At 36.7% G+C, this 20,664-nt stretch overlaps 1 protein-coding gene across 8 annotated transcripts in view; it reads left to right on the forward strand.

Moving 5' to 3' along the window:
* LOC113115884 (chondroitin sulfate proteoglycan 5-like) overlaps positions 1 to 20,664 on the forward strand; it is a 35,635-nt gene that overhangs the window by 1,965 nt on the left and 13,006 nt on the right. For 7 of the 8 annotated variants that reach the window (XM_026283592.1, XM_026283591.1, XM_026283596.1 and 4 more), the window contains exons 1-3: positions 1 to 133; positions 6,742 to 7,717; positions 18,318 to 18,506. The exon at positions 1 to 133 is cut by the window's left edge. In XM_026283592.1, the coding sequence (XP_026139377.1) occupies positions 37 to 133; positions 6,742 to 7,717; positions 18,318 to 18,506 (1,262 nt within the window). In that variant the 5' untranslated portion in view covers positions 1 to 36. The remainder of the gene's footprint in view (positions 134 to 6,741; positions 7,718 to 18,317; positions 18,507 to 20,664) is intronic. The other variant, XM_026283594.1, reaches the window with a different exon arrangement.

Here is a 20,664-nt window from a genome sequence, read left to right on the forward strand (position 1 = left end):
TTTTTCTTCTGCTAGATTTCTTAGTTACACGCAAGGATGAACCGAAACGAGATGAGCTCGTGTTTGAGATGCTGGAGCGTGCCGATGCTCTCGGTCCTTCTGCTCTTCTTCTTGACACCGCTGTTTGCACATGGTAAGATGTTTTTTCAAATGCATATTAAATCAGCTGATAGTTAAGTCTCAGTTGCCTTCAAACACGAGGTGGCATGACAGAACAGCATCCCAAAATGAGAATGTCGGTCAGTAGTGCAGCCGCTGCTGGGTTTTGCTGTGCGTAAATCATGACTGCGCGCCGCCGGCGGCTTCTGCTGCTGCTGATGTGCCTGGACCAGCGCCGTGGAAATGTAGGTTAAATGTCGAACTGGGAGATTTGGGGCTTCGTCCAAAGTGCACATCATTAATTAACCCACATTAAAAGGAAGGGACGCCACAGAAAAATCTGCAAGCAATTTGCAATCATTTTTTATATGTATGACCTTAAATAAAGCGCAAATTCCTCATTTCCCCTGGCTGAGCTAAATAATTCATGCTTGGACAGTCTCACGCAGCAGATCACAATGTTTACGCGTGTAGTTTGATTTTACGCACGGAACAAGAATGTCTTTATTCTTGTAACGGTCATTCACTTGGGTTATTAGAACGATTGTGTCGTTCTCCTCCTCCTGAGAATGCTAGAGAGGGATGGAGGACCAACCCATTGGGAGCGACGGTTTCCTTGACCAGTGGTGTGTTTAAAATTCCGATAGATCACTGAGCGGTTGAGATGATCTCATTTGACGCGCGCTGTTTTTAGGTACAAAAGCATGAAATCATACAAATCTGTTGTATAATTCTTCACTGTTGGTTAGATGGTCCATTGTCCATCTGGCTGGATGCTCAGTTTCGCCCAGCAACAGGGAAGGGAAAATATGGTGTCTTGGAATCTGCTAATAGGAATATGAAATTTGATGACAATTAGGGTTTGTTATTAAACATTTTATTTGATTAATCCCAAAGCTGCATTACATCAGCTGGACACCTTTGTTAAAGCTGCTGTGATGGCGGCCAATGTGGTCTTGGTCTCAGTCAGGTAAAAATGATGTCACCGGTGGCCATGCCTTTTGTTGGCTTCATGAATGTACCTGCTTTTCCTCCTCCAATGTAAATGAGAAAGGATTTTTACAATTTATAAAGCAATTTTTGTAAAATGGTAATTGACAAGATCAAATTGTCCAGTTTTCCAATCCATTAGGTCATTACCGGCGCGGTGTAATCTGCAGGAAAATTTGATTTGTCCCAGTAACTGATTTGATAATGTATTTCCTTTCGACGCTCTGATCTGTATTTGCTGAATCGCCTTTTTATTGCCACACATTTTCTGTGCAGAAAGATTCAGCAGCTGTTAGGGGGGAAAAAAAGGTGTTGCCCGCCACATCTTGCCGATCAAACCATACGTTTGGGCTTTCAGTATATATTATATTATTTTATAATGCATAATGACTGCTCTGATGTCAGCAAATGGAAAGCTGTTTTGTTTATAATCTAATTTTGTGATTATTTTTGATAATCATTAACCCATGCATAATTAATGTCTATATATGTGCCACCTGTTACTGTGCATCAATCTGTGCATTGAACACTGGATTCTGATCTCAATTCCCTTGAGATTTAGAGGAGGATACAGGGTGCTTTATCCTCTAAACACTAAACCCTCATTTGATTGATGTAATGATGTTTGCATCAATCCTCACAAATGAAATCCACTATTCTGAATCTAGGCTATTATTCCCAAATCTGCAAAATGTGCAGTTTTAGTTGAAATGTCAATGCAGTCCTGAGTACCAGCAAATAAACCTCGCTGCTCTTTGTTCCAGGGGTATGATGTCATTACACAGCTGCTTAAATTGCAGGATGCATTTTAGTGTTATATCTTTTGACATTGTCATGGAATATGGTTGTTGTGTGGATGCATTTGTGGGTTATGAGTTGAATGGATTTGTAGGCAAAGGGCTGTGTATTTTCAGCTGGATCTGTTGCAATGTAGTCGAAAAACAACAGCTTGCAGGTTTTAAATGGTTTTAGGTAAGCTTAATCAGATTTGCATTCATTCACAATCATTTGCTGCCAAAGAAAGTCACTGCAGTGTGTTTTCAGAGTAAGAACAAGGGGTGGGAAAATGCCATTATTGGTGGTCACAATTTGTTTTTGAAATATTTTGAATGCAGGAGTTTAGTGGGTTTACATCTGCTGTTTTTTTTTTTAATTAATGGATTTAAAGCAACCAGAAGAAAGGGAGTGAATTATAAAGATGGGCTGTGTTAATGTGGGCTGCTGCCATTTTGTGTTTCATCAGAAACTGATCACCCCACCCCTAATGTATCTGCCGTGTGAATTCATACATGTAATCAAAAGACATCATTAGCTTAGTTAATTAGCCTATCAAAGTGGAAAAATGAAAGTGGATATATAAAAAAAAGGTTGTTTGTATGCTAGAAAATCAAGCAGCTGTCTCTTATTTTCATTTATTTATTTAGAAAAAATTTGTAGAAGTCATAGCACAAGTTAAAAATCTCTAGGTGTTTTTTCTGGATCTGGGCATATGAATTTAACGAAGGTTTTTCACACAGCTTATTCGAGCTCCATCGTTGCATTCACTCTGCACAGTGAAGGGCAAGCTGGTTCCCATGGCAACACATCCCTCCTCCATCCAACCACCTGTTGAGTACAAAAATGAAAAGATTTATGCAACGGGAGGTGGAGAGACGTCCAGTGGCAGCTGTCTGATTATGCCTCAAGGTCAAAAGATCTGACTGTTAATACCTGCATAATAAGTCAAGGGAAAATATTCCATGGAGGGATGGAATCCTGTGTTTTTGCACAGAAAAACGAAGGTGTTTCATAAAAGCTTATTGAGTAGATGGGTTTTTGTGTTGACAAAACTGAGTTGGAAGTTAGATCTCTGTTTACCACTTCATTTATATTTTGCATGTTTTTCTTTTTTTATCGCAAAGTTCTGGAGCAATGCAGTGATAAAGGCTCATCATTTGGTGATTAATCTTTGGTGGCATCAGCAATACACACACACACACACACACATTTAAAAGTTTAGGGTGAGTAACATCTTTTTTTTTAAGGAAATTAATAATTGTATTCAACAAGGATGCATTAAATTACTCAAATTACGGTAATAACATTTAGAATGTTACAAAAGAATTCTGCTTAAATTTAAATTAAATGTTTTCATTTTTAATAAAAATGTTTTATTTAATTTAAATTTACTTAAAATAAATGCTGTCCATTTGAACTTTCTTTTTATCAAAGAATTCTGAAAAAGAAAATTCATTTTAACATAAATATTAAACACTGTTAAAAAACTGTTTTCAAAACTGATGATAAGAAGAAATGTTTCTTCAGCACAATGTCAGAATATTATAAGGGTTTCTGATGGATCATGTGACACTGAAGACTGAAGTAATATGCCACAAGAATAAATTACATTGTAAATTCTATTTCGGCTGTATTTTTGATCAAATAAATGCAGTTCTGGTGAGCATAAGAAGCTTCTTTCAAGAACAATAAAGAAATCTTACCACCTCCAAACCTTTGCACAGTAGTGTAGATTTATGCTATTATAATTGTTTTTAATAAACTTTTTAAATTTGATTAACTTTTCAATTTATTACAAAAAAAAGTTAATTTGTTAGTAAATTATTTAATACAAATTGGATTTGAATTGGAAATAAGATGATTTTACAGAAATCGCAGAGTAAGAGTTATTATTCACGGCCTTATAGTTGTGCCGACTCCTGAAAAACGCTCATTCCACGTCACCCCATCAAGCTCTTGCTGGATCCGCTCCTCTGCTATCAACGAGAGGAACATCTGTACTTTCTCAACAGACAACAAAACGGGCAATTTTTGGTTGTTAAAAAAAAGGTGTCGTCATTCAAAACAGCTGCGTTTGATCCTTCGTTGGCTGTGCTGATTTAATGGCTGATTTTAAGGTGATACTAAAAAAGTACCAGGTACTGTACCCAGTGGAAAACCCCCAAAATGAACCGTACTGAACCGTTCCATGCAGTGGAAAAGCGCCACTGCTGTCCTCCCTTCACTGTCTGCAGAGCCGCACAAACAAAGAGCCTGGCGTCTCCCCAAAGTCATGCAACTAAGTTCCCCTGCCCATCATTCCTCCCAGCCTGGCCGGCAAACACCAAATTACCTCCTCCCCTGTAAGCTGCACTGGGGTGCCTGAGAGAAAAGGGGAAACACAAGGACTTTTTTGTGTCCACTTTGCCTGGGGCCCCTGGTTTCTTGCTTCTGTACCGCGTCCCGTCTGGGAGGCACATTAAATACTGTGGCTGGAGATCTTTGATAATGCCTTGGCTTTAAAGATCTGCCCCAGATCTGGCTATTTAACCCACAAAATCTGCAAAACCAGCATTCCAGCTGGTGTCAAATGTTCTTATTTTTACAAAACAAATAGTTTTGACTGGCTGACCAGCTCGGCGTATTCTGTTAGAGGAAAACAGCGTATGTGAAAATCCTGCTCCTAATTCGGTGACCGTCAGGTATCAATGACATACGTTTCCAAATGATTGACCTGTTCTCACTTATCATATTCAGACCTTCCACAGCACAGTTTGGTTTTTATCCCGAATTTAACCACTGGATGCTCTATACATGAGTCACACTTAAACCCCATTATACAATTTAGCAGATATGCTTGAAATATGACTATGCTCCTCAAATGAGAGTTTTATTACTTTGCATTGGCTGTGTTCATTGGGCAACGTACAGTACAGTAGAGATCGTGAATTTTAATTAAACATCTGGTTCTATTTAGTCAGATTGATCATGTCTTCCTGTATTAATCATCATAGTTTGTGTTAAAATAAACATAGGATTCATTTTTACTCTAAGCAATGAAGCTTTGATATTTGTACCTTTTCAGTTTTTCAAATTCATTTTCCAAATCAAATTTCTGAAGGATCATGTGACACTGAAGACTGGAGTAATTGCAGCTAAAAATTCAGCTTTGCCATCACAGGAATAAATTATGTTTTGAAATATAAAATGATTACAACCTAAGGTTTCTAAATATCCAATTTCATGTGCTTTCTTTTCTGTTCCAAGTAATAAAAAAAGCTAACCGTACAAAGCTCAAATATGTTTCCCCTTATTTGTTATATTGTGTTTGGTATTTTTGCCTCAATATCAATTTGGAATCTGTGTTTGAAAGGCATATTAATCTTGCACGAATGCAGAGACTGTAATGTTAACACAAAGGAGCTGTATCAGATTCATCTCCATCAGATTTGTCACATAAATACTACATTAGTGATTCACGCTCACTAATAAAATCCAGACCAAGCACATCTGGCCATTTTTGGGAACCTTTTTTTCTTCTTCTGAGAAGCAGCTCTGTGCCAAAGATCTTAGTCTCTACTGTCACATGTTATGTCTCCAATGATACTCAATTTATTTCTTTAGTAGTCACTGGTTTTAAAGTAAAAAAAAAAACACTGATGTTTTAGAACAAAAAGGTCCTGGCAATACAGAAGTAAATCAACTAGAGCAGTCATTCATCACTAGAGCAGTCAGGTAATGGCACAGGAGAATCAATGCAAATCACCCATCTTTGGAAACAAAGGTCTTCAGGAAAGAGAGGCTGTCGTGTAAATTTGCTTAGAATTTTACTGCGTGTTTTAAAAATCACTTTTAGTTGAGCCTATATACTAAAAGAAAAAAAAAAAGTGTTATTGTAATTCCAGAAATTCACACGTTTCCTGTGTAGTGGAAGCCACAACACATTTTTGAGCTTTTAGTCAGCAACTATGAAATCTTTGTTCTTTGAATTATTTCCCAGTGGCTAAATGTCAAGTTGTGAGTTCATGAAAAAGAACATAATCATAATGAATTGTACTTGAAGCTGTATTCATGTCTAAGGGACTGTTCCTAACTGTTTTAGTTTGGCCAGGGCTGACCATTACTTCATTGGGAGGATCTGTGTTTTTAGTCATATTCTTGGACCTATTGTGAATGATTCATTTGTTTAAAATATTCCAACGGGGAAAAATGTCTTTGTAAACTATCTTTCCCTCAAAAATGATTTCTTAATACATTTTTTTGTGAAAGTGTTTTTTATTTGTTTCCAGTAAAAATATATACAAATCTATAAAATATGATACATTTGCTTTAGAAGCATATTTAGACTTGTTTTCATGGGTTGTATTTTGAGCACAAGTTTCAATATATTGCACCGTGATCAAAATGTCATTTATTCATGTGTCTGAAAAGGTGTTTATTTCATAGTCACCAAGCAAGCCCTGTTATTTTTCAGCCATCTGTCAGACATTTCTCACAGTCAACTTGATGGATAAAATCAAGTAACTCTTTTTGAATATCTTATTGAATTAATTATGAACACTGTGTTTACTTTAGATCAAATTACAACATTGTTTGATTAGACCTGATAAGATGACAAAAGAATCTTTGGGTTTTTTCTGGTGGTCAAGGATGGTGTGTGTCTTTTAAGGGTAATAGTTGCTCCGCCGGGAGCCCATATGAATCTAGTTGCGACCCCTAATCCTGTTTTTGACAACCATGTGCATTAGCTAAATAATTGTGCCTAATCTCAAGGCTTGATAAAGAAGTTTTTAAAGATATTGGAAAACCTAGCACTGAGAAGGAAATAAGCAAAGAGTTTAATACCAGCGGCTTTTTGAATGAGTTCTCCTAACTTTGATCTGCTCCTTCCAACAGGTATGTCTGTGGTGGGAAATGAAACTGAGGTTGAGAGTGCTGTTAATGTGACCTCCTTGTCTACCGTGGATGAGGAGGAGAAGATAGAGGAGGTGTCACAGTTCACCAGCATTTCCAGCTCCTCAGACCAGGCTCTCAGCGGACAAAAGTTTAGAGATGAAGAAGTAGGCAGTGGCATGCTGGAAGAGGTCTTCCAGCCAACTCCTGGAACTCCAACTTCCAGTGAAGGTGCCACAACCACTTTGGCAAGCCCAGAGATCATCAGAGAGTCTGCTGAGACCGAAAACTTCCTTCTCCATGAGCCTGTCAGTACCTCCATCGTGAAGGAGCATGTCACCCCCTTCATGGAGGAAGAGGAACACAAAACAGAAGAGGAAGCGACGGAGGAAATGCCTACACTACCACCCTGGGAGGATGCTAAAGAAGACATGGAGACCACTGTGTTTGACCTCGACCATGAAACGTCTCCCACAACCCCATCCCCAACTAATCCCCCTTCCCCGTCCGACGTCACCGTAGGTTTCTTTGACTCCGGCTCCCACCGCGAGAACCTTGGCCCGCCGTCTCATTCCCCACATGAGCTTCAGGGCCGTGACCCCACCTCCTGGTCCATGCCTGACAACTACGACTACATGACACCCTACGACGACAGTGTGTCTCCCACCACTGAAGATTACCCCTACAGCAGCACTACTGACTCTTACGACGATGTCATCTTCAGTACTACTTCTTCCAAACGCTTCCCTCCTCGATTGCCCTCCAACCCTGATTTCCCTCTGCCCAAATCCCCAAAATCCACTGTGGGTGCAGGCCCCCGTGCTCCCCCGGGAGTGGTTGACTCCGTTAATGGCTCAGAATGTCGACAAGGTTTTGTCCGCACCAATGGCTCCTGCAAGTCTCCATGTGACCTGCAGCCCAACTACTGCTTCAACGGGGGCCAGTGCTACGTTATGGAAGGAGCTCAAATGTTCTGCAGGTAAGCGTTCAGAAGAACCAGGTTACGCACTATGGCAAGAATTACTATTAAATGTTCTGTATAAAATTTTTGCACTGTACTAAATCACAAAAATATCATAATACATTTGCAGATATTTAGTCCACATACATGTTTCTCTGAAAAACAATGCTACAGCCAGTTATTGTATTTTGAAATGTACGTTGTGTGTCAGAATGTCTGTTTTTGTTTTGGTCTGTGTGATTCCCCCCACTGCCAATTTACCCAAAAGTATTTCAACCTCTCGGGTTGGCAGTTCTATGACCAGAGGCATATTAAAACAATTACTCAGCGTAAAGTCTAAGGCTGGTCATCTTTAATAGTCAATTGCGCTCTTGTGTGTCTTCAATCTGGCAACCCATGAGAACGTTGAGTCTGAGGAAGTAGGGGCTTTAGAGACAAATCTCTCCAATAATTAGAATTTTGACTGACCCATTTCAACCAGCTGTCAATATTGCTTACTGCGCCTTTAATATTTCTCATACTTATCATTTAATTTGTTCAGGACATGCGACCTGTTACTTCTGTAGGTGATTAGACCTAGTTTTCACCAAAGGGGTGAAAAAATCCTTATATTTACTTTGAAGGTCTCAAACCATATCTGGTGACCAGAGAGTATTGGGCCAGACTTGGGCCAGAAAGTGACCAATTAGCAATCATCCAAAACACCCTAGCAACTGCAGAGCAAACATTCAGAGCACCTTAGAAACCGGAATATGTGCCGTTCCAGGTTTATTTGAGAATGCCATTCCAATTCAACTTCCTGTGGCATGTGGCCAATTCCATTCAAATTCACATACCTGAATTAAAGTGGAGCCAATCTGAATTCTGACACCCTAGCATGATGTTGGCAGCTTTTACATAAGCAAACACCATTGGTATTTTATAATTATAAATTGGAATGAAACAGAGGGAACCTCTCATGACACATGTGGTCACGAGGGGAACTAAGGACTCGCACAAGGACAGGCCAAGTGCTGCGGAGCAGAAAGTACCACATGTTTTCCCAGATTCTTTATGAGGAAAGTTTATTAGGAAACTTCCCTCTCGTTGCCAGATTATTTTGAGCACAACTGTTTTTGCCCAAACATGTGACCCACATACACACTAGTCTAGTCACACAAGTGCATGTTATGAAACCTGATTTGTTTTCACGTGTCCTGTATTATGCATACAATCCTCTCTTTTACTAGAGAAATAATATTATTAAGAAGTCTAATTTAGACAAATGACAATAAACATCAGGTTCATTAACTTTGCTGTCACTGCAAATGCATTTACCATGAAAGCAAATATAGGGCCTGTGACTGCCACTATAAAGAGGTCACCATGAGGATTATGTTTAAGCTGAAAATGAGTATGAAGAGGGATGAAATTCATCTTTTTCAAGAGTAGATTAGGTCAAAACCGGGGGAGGATGCTTGAGAGCTATGTTCACTGCTTCCTGAAAAGCAGCTACTGGTTTTTTCTTGTAAAAGTCACATACTGATGGTATTTTGTGGGTTTTGGTGGGGTATTCCTAGGGTAAAATAAAATCTCGTTGTTTTAGTTGCTCTCAGTACTGCAGAAATGTAAACCTGAGTGTAATTCTCTCTTCACAATGTCCTCCTGACATCCAGAGGTTGTATTTCATGCCGTGATTAAGATCTGAGACCATCCACTTGCCAGCCTGTGACCATTAACAACTTATTTATGGGGATAAATCTCTTGCCCCTCCTTCTTTTTGGATTTGTGCAATGACCCTGACTGCAACCCCATCCTGTGCGTCAGCTAAGAGGTCATGGTTAGCAGTTAGAGTAAATCCTAGAGGAACATTATATTGCTCAAAGGTTGCTTATGAGAGTTATGCTTCATATATGGATTTTGTCTCAGATGGTTCTTCTTTTAAATGTAAGATTGGCAGTATGCAGTATGCAATAAGTATAGAGCGATATGCATGAGTAAATATTTATAAAAATTAATCTGGATAAACAGATCGGTGGATTTCGGAAGAATTTTATAAATGTTTAAGTACACTCTTAAAAAAAAAAAAGTTTTCAAAAGGTTTTTTTTGTCAGTTTCTTGTCTCAGTGACCATTTTTGGTTTTCCAAAGAACCTTTCGGTGAGCAAAACCATTTTTTTCTATGCCAATAAATAAGAGCGTACAAATTAAAATGTCTGATCTTTGTCTGATGATTAAGCACAGTTTGAGACATTAAGATATATTTCTAAAGATCAGGAAACATAGATCTCCATTTGCCCTCTGTTAAATATAATTTCTGTATAGGGGAAACTATTTTTCTTACCATTGTAACATGATATGAGCAGTCCATGCTCAAAGTAAATGATCATGCTGAAAACTTACTCCCAGATACTCCTCTCACATAATTACAGTGTAATACATTATCTCTATTCACTCTAAATAAGAGCATCTGCTAAATGCCTTCAAATGTGATTTTTCTGAACCTCACTCTGAGTTCCTCCCCATGCTTATGTACTTGCATAGTAAGCAGACACTTGCCCTTCAAATCCCCCCCCACCCACCCTTTGGGACCAGTTACCCTTACTGGCTCCCCAAAACAGGCCTTGCCAAAGTGGGTCAGTGGAGCTCTGGGCAGCTGTGTCCCATGTTGGCTTTGTTTATATGAGGCTCGTCTGAACACACTGATTTATTCACCACTGCAATCTTTTGAGAGGATGAATGTTAATGGCTCAGACATCTTTTCAGCGCACCGTCATTCCCCCTCCCCGGCACACGCACCCCTCTTTTAGTGATCTGTTGAGAGTTTTCTGTAAGTATGTGCAGACTTATGACAGCTGGGCTTTCATTTCAGTTACAAAACATGATTAGAGTCAGTTAAACTTTCTGTTAACATCCCAGAGGACATTTTATGCTCGGAGGTTGCTCTTTTTAGCTCAGTACAGCTATTAGAGCTCTCAGTTACACTAGCGTTCAAAAGTTTGGGCCCAGTAAGATTTTTATTGGAGAAGTTAATCTTTTTGTTCTGCAAGAATGCATTAAATTGATGAAAAGTTGAGAGCACAGCCTTTCTGTTCAAATAAATGCTGTTCTTTTAAATGTTCTATTCAAAGAATCCTGAAAAAAAATGATCACAGTTTCCACAAAATTATTAAACAGCACAACCATTTGATGATAAGAAGAAATATTTCCACCAAATCGGCAATAATGATGTAATGATGCTGAAAATTCAGCTTTGATATCATATATATTTATATGTAATATCTTTAACATCTTAGTTTTTCTTCTAGTCAGCAAAAATAAGAAAAAGCAAAAAAAAAACAAAAAAAAAAACATATATATATATATATATATGAATGAGACAGCTGAGGAGATGTAGACATATATATATAATAAATGCAGTCCTGGTGCATTATCAAATAAATGCAGTCCTGGTGAATAAAAGAGACTAAAAAATAAATAAATAAAAACTTTAGAACAGTTGTGTATATATTAAGTATAACTCAGACGTTTCTTCTAAAATATAAATAAAAATGAAATTCAAGATGTTCAAACACATAAATACATCAGATTTCTGGTCTGAAATCCAGTTGTCCAGTCTTTGGGCAAGTGCAGAGACAAAATTTAGAAAGATGAAGGTGAGGCAGTAGGAAGCAGGAGTCAAAAATCTGGCGCCTACATCTCCTCAGCTGTCTCATTTATGTATTTTTTTTTTTTTTTTTGCTTTTTCTTATTTTTGCCGACTAGAAGAAACAACTGAGATGTTAAAGATATTTCATATGTGATTTTCCTTCCTGTGAGGTGTTAGTCATCGACAGGAGGACATGGAAAACAAATTCAGTTCAGAGATATGTCTGGAGTTTAGAGAGAGAGAGAAAACAAGTGTGAGTCAGACTTCTGCTCTGTGTGCCAGCACGGAAACTAATTAAGGCAAGTCAGGCTACACAATAAGTGTTTTTATTTGAGATAATGTAATAATATTCAAGCGAAATCAGTTTACTGTTTGCATCAGTTTTTATCATCACTGTTTGTGTCTCAAACGTTTGTTGCAGTCTCATTCAAACCTCTCATGCTGTGATACAAAAATCTTTTCAGAAAACATACATTTAGAGTGACAGTTACAGTAACAGTTAATGTTAAGCTACAGTTCAGCTACCTTTTTGAAAATGTTGTTATCTACACTACACATGTTGTCTAGAAACTATTACTTTAGCTAACAATTTACTTTATTATTACTGTAAGTACCTAGCTATAAAGTAGTGTTGGGTTTGATCAAATCAGACATTGGAGTACTGTTACACCCTCATTATTTCTGACTTTCTAAAAATTATGGCAGAAATATTAATTAGATTAGTACGGTAGCATGTTATTTTGAATTCAGCCCCTTTTTTAGTGACTTGGTTTGTTCAGGTGACTCATTTCTATTGAATGGTTCAAAAAACATTTGCTGTTTTCATATGAGTCATTATTTAACAGTGATCACAAAAGTCACTATATATGTAATTTTATTATTATTATTATTATAATTTTTTGGTATTTATTTCTTTATATTTTATGTTTTATTAATAGAAAAAAATAGATAAATGCATTTGTGTATGTGTGTGTGTGTATACATATATTCCAAAAAAAAAAAAAAAAAAAAAAAAAAATATATATATATATATATATATATATATAATTTTTTTTGGAATATTATAGAAAAATACTGCTGTTTTAATCATATTTAATCATTTATTTAATAGCTGAATTGTGTATATTTTTCATCAGGTTTGATTGTGTAAAGTTTGTCAACATAATTGGGATCCTGATTGTTTTGTTTGCCAGAAAAATACTGTTAAACTTTTCGCTAGTTTAGGTTTAGAAGATCAGCAAACCCCTTGTTTTGTAGATAGACAGAATGATGCTGTGACAGACACAGCGGGACCTGATTAATGATTGGTCCTAATCCAGTCCTGATCCTTCTCAGTCACTGGGTTATTACCATTGGTGGTCTCCGAATATGAGCGTTCTCCATCTGGGGATCACCCTTACACCAGCCCAGGGATCCAGGGATCTACTGGGCTGCAGCCTCTCTAAGCCCAGTCAACTGAATATCACAAAACATTTGGCACTACAAAATAATGTGCCATAACTTATTTTTTCAGGAATTGAGGAGGGATGACTGTGGCAGTGCTGTTAAACCACATGTTTAGAGTTAATGAAGGGTTGCAGCTCTTGATGTTGCTGTGTTTAGGATGAAGAGCTGCACTGACACCCAATTAAGAGGCTGTGCAGTGCCAAGCTTTACAAAATCTCTCTAAAAGCCATTTTACTTGGTCATTGTGAGTTCCCAGATCATTTTTAATGGGAAAGAGGTGACAAAAATATTGTACCACTATCAGTGTACCATGTAAAATAGCCCGCACTTACTATTGGTCACCTTAAAAAGAATCCATCTGCTAAAAATGACTGTGTAGCACTATCAGTGATATTGCTGAATCCTCACCCATATATATATCACCCATTTTATATATATATCACCCATTTTATATATATATATATATATATATATATATATATATATATATATATATATATATCACCCATATGAATACTGTATGTATGCAGATAAAGTACATACTTATGTATACAACTTCATTAAAGGAGCTGGGTGAAAATATTGTTACATTCTGCAACAAAATAAAAAAGTAGTTGACAACAACTACAATTACAACATATGTTTAGCAATTTAATGTAGTTTACATTTTTTGATTATACAGCACTCAAGCAGATGAGATTTGCTATATAATACATACTGGTAATTTGGAATCAAGAGTGAACTGGATTTTCCAACCCAATTTCACAGGAAACCTACAATGTGAATAGCATGAAAACTTAATAATAATAAAAAAAAGTAAGCATGAAGTGCACACCTAAACATTAACATCACTCAAGCACAAGCAGATTGTATGAAAGATACAAATGATATTGTAAAAATTCATTAAAATTAGCCACCAATTTGACAAAATGTTAAATAGTTAAGGATGGCCATGATATTGGGTACAATGTTTTTTTCATGCATCATACATAAAAAAAAAATAATAATAATAGTAAAAAATTATCACTTTTGCATCACGTTGGTTTTGCAGCATTTTATTGTAAAAAAAAAAAAAGTGCAGTCACCCTTATCTTATGCATACAGTATTTTTGCTAACAGAGAAGATGTCCTGACATTTATTATTGCAACATACAGACAAAAGTAAAACGATCTGTATTTATGTTGTTCTTGAGAGAGGAAGAGATGGCAGAGTAGAGAAAGAGAGAGAAGTGGTGAAACGGAGGGGAACAGAGGGGAGGTTTGTTCTTAAGAGATATTAGTGATTGAATGACATGTCATCACTACATCTGTTTCAACTGCTGCTTGCTACTGCTCAGCTGGGGCTGTTTGGCATCCATCCATCTCAGCACTGCATGCCACACACACACACACACACACACACACACACATGTACACCCAAACACAGTCTTAGCCAGACCATCTGTCCACACGGCAGCTTCATAAAATGTGTGTATTTATACACAGAGATTAACGTCACAAATTCAACCCTCATCTAGCTTAGACCAACAATTCCAGCATAGTCATGCTGCTAAACAATGCTCTTTCAGAGTAAAACCAAATGTAACATTTTATAAAAAAAATTTCATCCTTTACCTTGTAAAAAAAAACGTGCTTTTAAAAAAAAAAAAAAAACTGTACCTTAAAATAAAGAGATGATAGATAATATAGTTATAATGTATACGGGTAAATAGTACATTCTGCTTAACATTATAAATATGGAAGCCTGTTTCCACCACTGAATAAAAAATAAAAGATGGCAATTGTGACTTTTTATCTCAGATATAAACTTGCAATTGCGAGAAATAAAGACTTCTTTCTTGCAATTGCTAGTTTATATGTTGAAATTCTGAATTTATAACACAAATTGCAAATGTAAAAAGTCAGAATGGTGAGATAAAAAGTTGTAGTTATCTTTTTTGAAAGATGTTATTCAGTGTCATCTGAATCTGTGTAAAATTTGAAATCAAGAGAATTGTATTTCTTAATCGAAAACATAATTTAAAATAACATTTAAAATGGCGATTTCACTTGAATTCTCACAATGTATGAAAATGTATGATTTTTCTAAGATATAAATAAAACAGATTTGTTTTACAAGAAAATACTATTGAAATACTTCTACTTTAAAAAAAAAACAATTGTTGAAAATTTCCGAGTGAGCAATTTTTTTGTGAAAATTGTTTCTACACGCATTTTTTTCTCCCCTCATTGTACCCTCTCTCTCATGTTGCTCCAAACCTGTAAGACATTCATTCTTCTGTCCAAACAACATTAGAGCCTCTTGACTTTCATTGTATGGATGAAAAGGAAGAGATGTTTTTCTTTCTTGTGCTCCACAGAAGAAAGAAAGTCACAACATTAGAGTGAGTAAATTATGATCGAATTTTCATTTTTGGGTGAACTATTCCTTTAAGCTAGTTAAGTAGCCTGCTGGCTTGTGTTTTGTAATCTGGTTTGTGTTTCTGAAATCAAACACACAAACTCACTTAGCCTTTCAGTTGCAGTTATATCAGATGTTCTTTATACTTTATAGAATATAGCTTTTACTTAGCTTTATTTCACATAATATTAATTTTGGGTAAACAAGTTCATTGCTGTAGGCTCCGTTTGAGACAACAGCTTGCATGGGATGAATATGACTAATTGCATTACATCAGTGGTTTTCAACCTGCGGGCCGGATTCGCGTTCGTGCATTATTTTAATATGCTTTAACGTTACAATAACGCGTTCTCGCTGCTGCTTCTGCACCACATACACATTCTTCATACGCACTACAAACGGAGTAGTCCTCGAGTGAACCTGTATAATGTATAACAAATCTATTTCAACACCTGAGGCACTGCTACAATTAATGAACTCTATGAACAATGCATGGCAAAAAAGAAAAAATGTCCCTGGACATAGGATTTATTTATATATATATTTTTGCCATAAGTCTAGAAATTTTGTTACACCTTTACTATAGTGATTATTTTGACTTATGTCTGTTCTAGAGACGTTACAACTTTTTGATAAAGCTCTAATTGGTTTTCTTTTGGAAATATGTTTCAAATTCAATCCTGAATGCATTTCTGACTGTAAAGCATATCTGTGTGTGTCAAAATTTTGATTAAAATCGAAATCACAAAATTGATCAAAGAAATTGCGATAGGTGTTTTTTTATGTCCATATCGCACAGCCCTAGTTCATTCAATATAGACAGTTAACAATCTAGCTTCTGAGTACTAAGTTATTAACCCAACAGTAGCGAGCGGGGTCAGTTAATTTTTTTGCAGTGGGCCACGCAAACATATATGTTTGGTTGTGTGAGCCGTGAGTTGAAAAAGTTTGGGAACCACTGCATTACACTTTGGACTACTAATGCAGTCAGAAGGTTTTGAAGTTATAAACATGAGAGAGAAATAGGAACAAAAGACTGCACGAAAGAAAGAAAGATCTTGACTAAAAGCCCTGAAAAGTGCGTTGGGTTGGAAAACAGGCAAGAGAATGAGTGCAGAATGTAATTCAGATAGCATGCAAAGTTTTGCTTATGAAACAAACACGATTAAGAGAGTGTTGAGATCTGGGAGGGTGGATGAGAAACAGCTGAGGGGCTGCTTTACACAGCCCACTGTAAGGATGCATTTAAATGCACGCTCACATCAACACGCCCATCACCTCGCTCTCCCTCCTGGGATTGAATGCCCTCTGTGGCACCACGCCAGCCCTGCTCTCCCTTGTCTCTCTCGGGGTTGGCGCAGGCACAAAGGGGCATACAGGATGCTGTAGTGAAAAGGAATGAAACCTTAGACCCCCCCCCCCACCATGACCACCATGACTGTGAATGAAGACGACTTCCTTTCATTATAGACATTTACATTTGAGTGTGTTTGCAGATGTGGATGTGGTTGAGGGAGAGAGAAGGGCCCAGGGTTGCAGTCTTTGCAGATCATTTGCGTTTGATTGCTTGCAAATGTTTCGGTTATCATTGGATTTGTGGTTTATTATACATCTGTTTTTCTTCAATAGGGTTCTTGCCTTCTCCAGCTATTTGTAGCTGTCTTTCCCACGATTATCTGCACGATGACCGTGCATCCAAGCTCTTTACTATGTGCATTTCACGCCTAATGTGATTTGCCCGAGAAGGACATGTTCTTAGAGAAACATCAAAAATGGCATATACCAATCAGATTTTTTATATATATTTTATAAATTGTATAGTATTTGAAGTTATAATGTAATCAAAATATTCTATAATTTAATATATATATTTTATTTATATATATTTTTTCTAATTATGTAAATTATTTTAAATCATTCTAAATACAAACTTCAATTTATATATACATAATTCATGTTATATTCTATTATAATTTATAAAATATTAAATTTATTTATTAATATTTTAGATTTCATCCTTCAACCTGCACCTTTGATGATGTTTGCTGGTCTGTCCTCAAACCTATTGTTATGTGCACAAAAGAGAGATGGAATAGTTTAGGAAGCTGATGGAGAGGATGCAGATGCCCGTGTGCTTCTATTCGTGACAAAACCCAGATGCAAACCCCTGCGTTCTGCAACCTTTTTTGGAAGCAGCATTTTCATACACACTTAAACATAATATTGTGACACTGGATTGCCTTATTGGATTTTTAATACAAATGCCACTGAGTTTTAATATGCCAAATCCTGACAGTCTTTGAAGTTAGTTCACCGACTTTATTACTTCTGGGACAAGTTCAGAACTGCTGTTAAATCCAGTCTAATGCAGTGTAGAAGAAACTTACAGTAAGGTAAAGGCAGTGAACTTGTCATCCACCTAGGTGTCTGCAAAAAATGTATGGTAAAAATGCTGAAGGGCGGAGAATTTTAACTTGCCCTTGGTGTAGAAGATGCACTGAGCCCCCATGAATAATTCATATGGAACCAGAGACTACACGGGGAATCAAAGCACATTTTTGGGAAGCCAATAAGGATTTAAAAATAGTGTGTCTCCTGTGTGTTTTAATATAGTGTGTTAAAAGTGTTACTCATTTCAAAAATGAGTGCGTGTTGGCGTGGTATTGTCAGCTAAACGAATCCCAGTAAGAGCCATGTTGCTCCAGGTTGTTTTCATTGGAGAAGAGGCGGAAAAATTGGCTCTGCACTGGCCCCTAAAACCTGCTGGTCTTGAACCAGGAACTGCTAACATCAGAGGCCAACGCCTGGGATAATGTCAGCATAGAGTGATGTTTTCTGAACAGCAAATTAATATTGCCAAGACTGATGCAAAACAAATTAATATCGCTCAAAAGAAAAGGCTCATGTATTTGGATTTACAGTGGAAATACCACATGCATTCAGTTGATGTTGCTGTTTGTTCACAATACATTTTACAGTTATTTTATTTGCAGTTAGCACATTTGAAAGAACTGCTATGAAACGCATTCATTTTATACAAAATTAGCTTTTGACCATTGCATTGAAATCTGTTTCTGGAAATACAAACGAATGATCAATTTGCTGGGAAAGGCTTACATATATTTGCCTTTCTCTGTCTTGCAGGTGCAACATCCAGGACTACATGTGGCACAAGGGTGCCCGCTGCGAATCGTTCATCACGGAGTTCCAGGTAATGTGCATCGCCATCGGGGCCTCCGCTTTCATGGTGCTCCTGCTCTTCATGATCGTCGTTTGCTTTGCCAAGAAGCTGCACGTGCTCAAGACCGAGAATAACAAGTTGCGCAAGCGCAGGTGAGACTCTGGCCTGAGTGAGACTGATATTTAGAGAAAGTAAGACAAAGTGGAAGGGTTTATGGATTAAATGCTTTAAAAGCTCATGTTGTGCGGTAGAATTAGGAACAAATAAATCTCACACAGGAAAGCTTGCCAAATATTTGTGTAGCTATTTAAATAGCAACAGTTCAATCTCATGACCTTCCTTAGGCATATACCTGTACACCATGTTCATGTTTTTTAAAAGTTTTCAAAAGTATTTTATGCTCACCAAGACTGAAGATGGTAATATTGTTAAATATTATTGCAATTTAAAATAAGTGTTTTGAAGTAATATATATTTTAAAATGTAATTTATTCTTGTGATTTAAAAGTTTTCAGCATCATTACAGTCCAGTCTTTAGTGTCACATGATCCTTCAGAAATCATTCTAATATGCCGATTTGGTGTCTATTAAATTATAATTATTATCAGTTATGATTATAAATGTATTAATTACTAATAATACTGTAGTTATTGATCATTTGTGAAAACAGTTGTGCTTCTTAATATTTTTGTGGAGATTTTGCTGCTTTAATATTTTTTTCAGGATTCTTTGATGAATAGAAAATCAACCTACAGCATTTGAAATAGAATTGTTTTCCTGTCTGTCGAAAATGTCACTTTCAATCAATTTAACATCCTTGCTGAATAAACATTTTAAACAAACTTTCAGGTCTTTTATATTGTAATTATCTTTCAGAGTATTACTAATTTTATTGTATTTTTTATCAAATAAATTCAGCCTTGGAGTGCATAAGAGACCTTTTTCAAATAATTGTAAAATTGTTACAATTATTCCAAATTTTTTTGATTTGTAGTGTTGCAATTCAAAAACACTTTTTTTTTTTAAATACTTATTTTATATTTAAATGTTTGTTTGGGTTGGAAATGAACCTGCTTGCCTAGTCAAACCTGTTTTGTTGGCTGGTTTCAGATGGATTTTTGAGATTTATTAAAAGTTAAACAATTAAACCAGCCTGGAAAGCAGGAAAACCAGCTTTAAGAGACCCCAAAATCGATCCAAAAATGGATGTTCAATGTTGTTCCAACCCTCTTTCTTTCATTTTACAAAAGAAGATAATTTGAGGAATGTTGGTAACCAAACAGGTTGCTGGTATCCATTGACTTCTACATTATTGGAAACAATACTGTAGCTACCAGAAACTCTTCAAATTCAAAAATATCTTCTTTTGTTTTGAGCAAAAGAAAGAAATTGACAGGTTTGGAACAGGTGAGTAAAGGATGACAGATGACTATTCTGCCATGCAAAGCAAAAGACAGTAACTTAGATTTTTGTCAAATAAGTTATTGATATTTTTGGAACATTCAAGACATCCTTTATCATGTGTATAAGTATCTTGAGTCAATCTCGTTGTTTTTCCAAAAAAATTATGGGTTGTCTCAACCGTTACTTCGAAAAGCCCTGGAGAAACCAAGGCAGAGCACCATATAACACGAGTTGCTGCTCTTTCACTTTGTTTGGAATGCTCAAATTGAGTTACGTCATTCTGACTTTGTTTAGCCGCACGTCAATATGAAGTTACGGTGCCGGCTTGGAGTTATATAGTGTTCTGCCTTTGTTTTACTGTCCATTAAAGTCTGCTGCATTTTAATTACGTTGTAGACAAACATATTAGATAGATAGCGATCTACCAAACAGCTCCATATTACACAGCACTGTAAAGACCAGATACCTTGGCAGCAATACGTAATCGTGAATAGCATTTAAAGATATAATACATACAAACCAATATAAAAGCAATTATGATATGTCTAGCATTCTTTTACGTTACTGAGCATAGCAAATAAATTGGTACCTATGGTATCCACTCATGTTTCACTTTAAGTCCGCTTGTAATAGCCTATATGAGACAGCCCATTATCACGCAGTTGTTACTATAAAGATTTTGTTAATGGTGATCATCAACCAAATATTTATGATGTGGAAGTTACTGTGTCATGATTCTGCCCTCGTGTCCTTGATTTTTCCTAGTCTTGAGGCAGGATCATGACAGACCCTTGTTTTGTGTACAAGCACATGGCCTTGTCTTTGGGCCATGTGCTTGTGTTGTCTCGTTCCCTTGCCCCGCCCCCCTTGTTAACCTAGTCGTGTCTTGATTGTCCCATCTGTGCC

This window comes from Carassius auratus, chromosome 16, assembly GCF_003368295.1.
Source record: "Carassius auratus strain Wakin chromosome 16, ASM336829v1, whole genome shotgun sequence".
Lineage (NCBI taxonomy): Eukaryota > Metazoa > Chordata > Actinopteri > Cypriniformes > Cyprinidae > Carassius > Carassius auratus.